The following is a 7922-nucleotide window of genomic DNA, read 5'->3' as shown; positions in this document are numbered from 1 at the left end:
CTAATCATTAATCATTCTCAACCTCATAGAAAAATCGATTGTCGAATCATCTAGGAACAAAATCTAGACCATTGAGAGGAATTGGGAGGAAGTGGAGAGAATCCCAATTACTTTCCAACTAGATTTACATTAGAGTGATCAAGCCAATTAAATTCATCCATCCGTAAATCTTTTGTAAAAGCCATTGTTAAAGTGTCATCTGGTTAAGCGTCGTCTTACAATGAAATACCTTTCTTCTATTGGAAAAATGCATTCGTGTTGAATTCAAATTTACATAATGAAGTCAGCCAAAGCCAACGTGCCACACCGAAGCAACATTACTCGGTTACAATGTTTCTCACCCCAGAGTTTATCCTGTTAGCACAAAACTGCCCTTTAGACCCAAAAAACACATTCTCTACGTATATTGGTAAGAAATGAGTTAATAACACTGAAAGATATCTCTATACATGTCGATAACCTAGAAACAGTCCATCCACGACTCGTATTCTTTTCGATCCTTGTCTAGTCAACTGTTGCCCAAAACTTAGACGCCCATAGTGAATAGATAGATCTTGAGTGCAAGAGCCAGGGCAACTTGCAAAAAGAATATCGCAACCACGATCAGGAACCACCTCTCCCCAGCTGATGCGATGTGGGATTTCAGATTGAGTGCTACAAAGGATGCCGACATAAACCCGGCCACCCCTGTAACCACCCATCTAAATACTTCCAAGGGTACCACAGATAAACACTGCAATTTTATTATTATGTCATTCGACAGCTTGAACTAGTAACAAATAAATCAGTATAAGCGCTAGAAAGGAGAACCATCTATAAAAACAATATTCAAAATTACGCCAATGTGTCTAAGCTCCTAAGCTCTTGCAAATAGCGGGGGCAAGGGTAGGCGTACCCAGACTTATCCTTGTATAAGTGTGAGAGACTGTTTACAAAAGTGCAACCTTTTTTATGAGTCATTTTGCTTAAGTTCATAATAATCCAAAACCAAATAATAGCGAGCCTTTGGCTCCATTTGAAAAGGGAAACCATCAATAAAGCATGATACATTGCCTAGCATCACTGTCAGAATTATAGGAGCATACAGTATGTTCCTTCTATCCAAAGAAACGTCTCTTCTCATAAAAGACGGGCTCTCTATCTGATTCTTGGTGAGCACTAGCATCACTACCGGATTTGACAAGAAAACAGTCAGACAGCTGCTAATTCTGACGACCTAAGCATAAACCAAAGGGTTCAACTATAATAGGATGCCCAATTCTTGACAAGGCAACTTGATGTTCAAGCCTGCGGAATTAAATAATGAGACTAAATCAAGAGAGAACTTACCAAGGCAGGAATAAACACAAACAGTGAGTATCCATATAAGCAGAGAAGTTGAACGAAGCCAGATGGTGCTGAAAAGTACTTCAGGGCCACATAAAGACTCAGAGGAACAAGGGTTACATAGCCATAAAATAAACCAGCAGACCACGTCACCATGCTTATGTCATAATTCCAGTCTTTGCTCTGTGGCTTGTGGGTTACATATGAAACGAATGTACCTATAGAGGCGGCAATGAAGATTAAAGTAGTGCATATCCAAAACGGTCCATACCTGCTCAGTGCACAAACATAAGTGCAACAAACAATCAGTAGATATTACGAAGTCCATGCCATCAACGGTCAACCTGAGTAAGAGTGTCAATAGGTGAAACAGAGCCACAGAGCAATGCCTAAGTTCACAAAAATTGAAGTCGGCTAATATGTACCAAGGTAAAGGACAAAAGAATCGTGAACAACCACAAGACAAAAAAGAAGTAATGACAGAAAAATGTTTTGTGCCGTTTGTCTCATATTCTGGCATATAACAGAGCTCTTTTCTAATTGCAAACTTCAGCAACATTTATCTTCCTGTAGTAACATGTAAAGCATATTAGCATGAAATTGAAATTGAGATAATTAACACAGATGTTGGCAGAAGTATTAGCATGGAACTTTGTATACCATTCCAGCAGTATTTACCCCTCCATAAACACAAAAAAGAAATTATCATCAAAATCAGTGATGCACTGAATCATGTCTTTGAAATAACAACTTAGAGAGACTCACAATTGCACTTGATATGTATGGAGACAATTGTCAAATTTTGCATATATTTCCTCAATCCACATCACGGGATTCAATAATACATTTACCATCTAACACTTGCCAAGAATCTTCAGTTTTTATAGTTCTTAACTAATGGTACCTCAAATAACAAATTATGAAAAGGGAAACACCATCACACTGGCCCACGTGTAAAATGAAGTAGCACTACATTTAGAAGATAAATGCAACAATTACTCTACGAAACTTACAAATCTGGGTTGTTGGAGGTCATTTCGGTAAAAGTCCCTTTCCATGGAAGAAGTGATTCCTTGATCCTCTCCAAGACATCAGATGTATCAACATCAAAATATGGTTTGTAGGTAGCGACACTGAAAGCAGTAAACCAACCACCTGACTGGGGTTCATCAGAACCAACTCCTGGTTTTGAGAATGTATCTGTAACATTAGGCAGGAGGCAGAAAACTATGGTAAAATTATACAAAACCCTCCAAAAGCAAAATTGGTTAAGATACAAGGGAATTTGAGGAGAGCAAGGAACAACAATTGTGGCTGCGGGACAAAAGCACTTGGAAATTTAGGGCATCAGAATATTAGGGAATATATTATTGTTAGAGACAGAGAAAAAAATATATCTTGGGTTTGGACTTTGGAGTATTCTCAATATTATATTGTACTATAAATAGCTATCTACTTATCAATAATGATAAAGTCATTTAGTTATAATCTCCCTCTAATTATCCTACATGGTATCAGACTAAAACCGATACACACTACTCGAGTGGACATGAGTGTGGATAAATTTTAAGGAGGGAAGGGGAAGGGGGAGGGACGGAGGAGAAAGAGAGGAGAGGATGGGAAGAGGAATAGCACAAGTGAGTTTTCCTTCCACTTCTTTGATATGTTAGAGGAATTCTGATTAGGCTTGTAGGAAGGAAAATGGATCCTTCCATTTCCCTTCCAATCAAATTCCCTACAACCTACTCAACTAACCAAACAAAGGATTTGTCTTCTCTTTCCCTCCAAATCCTTCCATTCAAACAAACCCTTGGTTGTTTTTCCTACGATGGAAAAGAGAAACATTGTTTACAGCTTCAAGAATGGATTCTATTACCAAATCAAGTCTGCATCTAAACTTTGCATCGACAACTACAGCATTGCTAGGGGTCAGACAAACAAAATGTTAGCAAAGACATTATTGAAAAGCTTCTAAACACTGGCAGATTAAGACAGGACAAGCCACTAAATATGGCATAGAAAAGGTGACTTGTTTCTCTCTCAATCCAACACTTCAAGAACAATTCTACACTTTAAGAACAAATAGGGGACCTAATTTACCTATACCATTTAAGATCTAGCCTTTGCTGAATTGCCGAGAACTAGAACCTGTAAGGGGTTATTATCCCATGTTGCCTTCTTATCCATAGAGAAAAAGTTATTCTAAGCAAAATAGATTAAATTATAACGATTGAAATCTTTTCAGATTATTGATGGTGGCAAAATGGCAACTGGGTAAAACATAGAAGCTTGGGTGAAGGTAATTTTTCTTCTAGTCCTGGAAGTTTTTTTTATTGAAAATTTCATGCTAAAGCTTTTGAAATAAGAACCATTCTTCTTGGCCTCTTGGGCTTATAGAATAAGTTATCAGGGAAAAAAGTGTTGTACAATCAACATATCACAGAATTATTCTAACACCCCTTACAGAACTTTAACCTAATGAGGTCAAATGTAGGCAAGCCTGGTAATGGAGAACCTTATATCGTTGAAGCAACCTCTACTTTTGTATCTCCCCTGAAGAACGAAAATTTATGGCTTTCAATTTGTTCCCTGAATAAATTCTTTTAGAAATTTCTAAAGACCAGACTAAGAAAACATTGATAAATCTCTAGACAGCCCAAGCCTGAGGGATACACAAAGCAAAATTGCATGTACTCACACTGTTAACTGTAAACTGTTCACAGTTTACAGTTCCAAACATCTTCCTCAATTCATTCTGGTAAGAAACAGAAAGCTAGGCTTATTCACACTTACCGCCATAAACCATATCAGCAAAGGCACCTTCTTCTATCTAGATCACGTGAGTCCGTATTGGTTAGTATTTCTATAGCGGAAAGTGTATAAGAAAAAAAAGAGTAAAGACTAACACAATAAAGGAGAGACATAGATATCTCAAAATTTGCTTAAAAATAACATACGAAGGTCGCATGTATGTGTGTAATGGCCACAGAATTTCTACAGAATTCCCAAGTCCTACCATCATTACTTTCCACAATATATACACACTTGTTAACTGTAAAAACAACTATATACCCAAAAACACACAATAAAAATTTGGGTAACAATAAAAATTGAAACGTAAAGTAGCAAAATCGGACATTAGGAGACTATACGACATTAACCAGCATACTATCGCCAAGTAGAACTATATCGTCATATAACATTTATTGGAATACAGAAACAAGAAACTTGATTAGCAAAAGAAAGAAACTAGTTAGCCAACAAAATTATTGAAGAAACATTCGGATAAAAGGGTGAGGTCTCATATTCTATGAGAAGTTGAGAACACATTAGTTTGAAAGGCAAAACCTTTATCAGACAACACTTCACCATTTTATTAAAAAAACCGTAGACCACAAGCTATAGGTGGGATTGTCGAAATTCCAATTCTGTTCTATCTTATTTCCCCTACAAACTCAGGAGTTCCTTATGTTTCGGAATTCTTTTGAGCTTTCTATTATGACGACTTTTTTTACTCAGGTTTAATCTTGTTTCTCTATGTATATAATTTCCAGTCAATCCAAACACGAACTTCATCCAAGATTCATATTCCCTCTAACCAACCGTAAACAAAATTAAAGAATCTATTGAGTCAAACGTAGTAGTACATACGATTGTCGTTCTACTAATGGCTAAAGAACCGCATTAACGAATGAATCACTCAAATCTAGCAAGGCATTAACAAGCTTAGCAACAAATTAAAACAACATGCATTAACAAATGAGGTGGAAAAAAAAAAGAAAAATATACCGTCAGCGTCACGAGGAGGTCTACTACCAGCAGAAATCTTCCCGGAAGCTTCCGATGACAGAAATGTCTGAAGATTCGAATCTATTTTTACAAGTTTAATGATCAGAATGGAATTGAACCAAAAATACTACTTCCTCCGTCTCAACCGGAGACTTATTTTAATCAAAGGTAAACGAATGATTAGGACGGAACGAGTACTCTATAAGTAACACAAAGGTGAAATAACAACAAATGGCATATGAATTACCAGTGAATTGGACAGGGATAATGGTTGAATCAGAAACTGCCTGCAAAAAAACAAAAATATCAACTTTTGCGATCAAAGTTGGAACAATGAAAGTGATTAGAAGTAAATTAATGGAGGATTAATGCTTACGGCAACGGACCCGGAGACTTTTTGATTGTCGATTGAAGTGTAATTTCCAGACATCATCTTGCGTTCTTTGAATTGATCGCCCAAACTTTTAACAATATTTGGAGTTCGTCGATATAATGGCGTTTTCTATTTACGCGAAAGTTTCAAATTCCATTTTTGATCAGGAGACCACTCCACCTTCAAATAAGTAAAACAAATAATATACTTAGAAATTAGAAGTACACCATATATTTCACACCTAATTTGACATTAAACTCGGTTTAATAATGAGCAAATACTAATATTATTATATTTTTTTTCAGTTATTTTATCATAATTAAAATATGTATAAATTGTATTAAATCTATCATCTAATGATAACATTTTTTTAACAGAATCTAATTATATTATTTTCTCAGTTTTTTTTAAATAAACATATTATAATATCACTAATATATAATCCCCTTTATAAATATCGACGTGCTTAATATTTGAATGTTATTGTTTGTATTATGACAATACTTCAGAGATTCAAAAGATTTTGTGTTGATACCTAAGTTTCAATATGACTTATTTATAATCATAGGATCAACTCAGCTTATGATAATCTTTTGACGTGGGACAATTCACCTTATGACAATCTTTTGATGTAGGACAATTCCGCTATTTATTCGTAATATATTCATCACACCTACATTATTTTTCAACGTGGGACAAAAAATATACTTAGAAGTACGTCATATTTTTCGCACCTAATTCGACATCAAGCCCGATTTGATGATGAACAAATACTATATTATCTATTAATATCCGAACATTTTTTTCATAATTAAAATATGTGCAATTGATATAAAACTTATATTCTAATAATAACATTTTTTTACCACGAATCTAATTATATAATTTTCATAATTTTTTTTTACGATATTTTTTGCCAAATGAAATATATTAGTTTTTATATAAATAAAAATTATAAACATCGTCACTTGAATATGATATAGAAAATTATATCACAATGTGGAGAAAATGATACAAACTCATAAGAGCTATTTAAGACAATACTTAAGAGATTCAAAAGATTTTGGGTTGATATCTAAGTTCCAATGATGTTTCTTATTGTAGATACCTCATTTCTGCACCTCCCGCAAACCACCCGGTGATGATTGGGCCGCATGTTTGGTATACAAAACGATTTGTGACAGTTCGTAAGTTTATCGTCAAGATCGCTCAAACACTTGTGTCTACCTCTTAATTGTCATCTACGTGCCGATACGGTCGTTTTGGCAGTAATTAGAGTACATTTGGAGTCCGGGTCAAAAACCGTCTTCATTTTCTAATAGCCGAGTCAGAATGTTCTGGAATGTTTCGGATATTTCTATTCCATATTTTTTCCAATCTTTTGATCTTTGGTAAAATATCTCCCGTAATATTCACACAAAATATTAAGGAAACGAGATTAATCCGCTATTCCATAATAGAAACGCGGAAACCTTTCTTCCGCAGGAAGAAACCACTAAGGAAAGGACGCAGCAAGTGCTGCGCCTCTTCCAAGGGACGCAGTGCCTGCTGCGCCTCTTCCCCAGTCCTTTTCTGCGTATTTTCCGTATCTTTTCGAGATTCACTTCCAAAGTTTCTCCGAAAACCCTACTTCCTCCGTGTGATTAGTATAAATAGAGACCTTCGGTCTCACATATTTCTCACGCGAGTGTCCGCCCTTCTCTTCTCCCTTTGCATTCTAGATCACGTTCTTACTTTTTGGCGTCTACGTGCTTGAACTTTCGACCACGTAAGCTCGGATCCTTCTGAGTACCAGCCTCGTTTTGCATGACCGACCAATTTGACCAACTCCACATCAATCAACATTAATCAATCTTATTCGTTTTCCTCCTAGAGGGCACTTTCGTCGTACATTCGAGTCGAGCATCACTAAACGTTAACTTAGTTCATCTCGTTTCGTCAAACATGTAAGTCCGAGGGTGTAAATCCTTCTTTAATTATTGTTCTTTATTTTTTCTAATCAATATTGTAAGATTTATGTCGAAAATATGCTTAAAACCGATTTGTAAAACCTTGTTTAAAAACCCTTTTTTACGGATTATCAGAAGACAACCGTCGAGAAAGGACGCAGCAACTGCTGCGCCTCTTCGAAGGGACGCAATACCTGCTGCGCCTCTTCGTGAAGCTGCCACAGTTCCTGCTTCCTTTCTTCTTCCTTCGTCTTTTGTTCGTCCTTTTGTTTTTCACTTTGTTTTCAATTGTTCATTATTTCATTAACACGACAATTTAAGCATGATAATTTTAACCTGTAATTCATAATTCTTCATAATTAATTCATCTTTCAAATCCCGACCTAAACCCCTTATAATCCATATTTGCGGGTTTTCGTCATTAAAGTCAATTCGGTTTTTAGAGATTCGATTTACCCATATTGAATCTCTGGAATTCATCTTTG

General features: G+C 35.8%; 1 protein-coding gene across 1 annotated transcript; it reads right to left on the bottom strand.

Annotated features, from left to right (window-relative positions):
- Positions 1–213: 213 nt before the first annotated feature.
- On the bottom strand, positions 214–5684 carry LOC141647849 (uncharacterized). Its single transcript, XM_074456200.1, has 6 exons — positions 5492–5684; positions 5363–5402; positions 5116–5196; positions 2340–2526; positions 1330–1597; positions 214–733 (listed from the first exon to the last, which is right to left on the bottom strand). Exons 1-6 carry the CDS (start codon positions 5546–5548, stop codon positions 527–529), a joined length of 840 nt encoding a protein of 279 aa, XP_074312301.1. The 5' UTR covers positions 5549–5684; the 3' UTR covers positions 214–526.
- Between the last annotated feature and the right edge of the window lie 2238 nt (positions 5685–7922).

This window comes from Silene latifolia, chromosome 3 (assembly GCF_048544455.1).
Source record: "Silene latifolia isolate original U9 population chromosome 3, ASM4854445v1, whole genome shotgun sequence".
Taxonomy (NCBI): Eukaryota; Viridiplantae; Streptophyta; class Magnoliopsida; order Caryophyllales; family Caryophyllaceae; genus Silene; species Silene latifolia.
Note: the sequence above shows the minus strand (reverse complement) of the source record. Positions and strands in the feature narration are given on the sequence as shown.

Bases quoted from the DNA above. Each gene is read 5' to 3' on its own strand.
- LOC141647849 (XM_074456200.1), bottom strand. From the start codon at position 5,548: ATGATGTCTGGAAATTACACTTCAATCGACAATCAAAAAGTCTCCGGG. The intron at 5,197-5,362 runs GTAATTCATATG...TTGTAAAAATAG, and splicing joins TATCCCTGTCCAATTCACTG to ATTCGAATCTTCAGACATTT. The intron at 1,598-2,339 runs GTAAGTTTCGTA...TGCACTGAGCAG, and splicing joins ACCTCCAACAACCCAGATTT to GTATGGACCGTTTTGGATAT.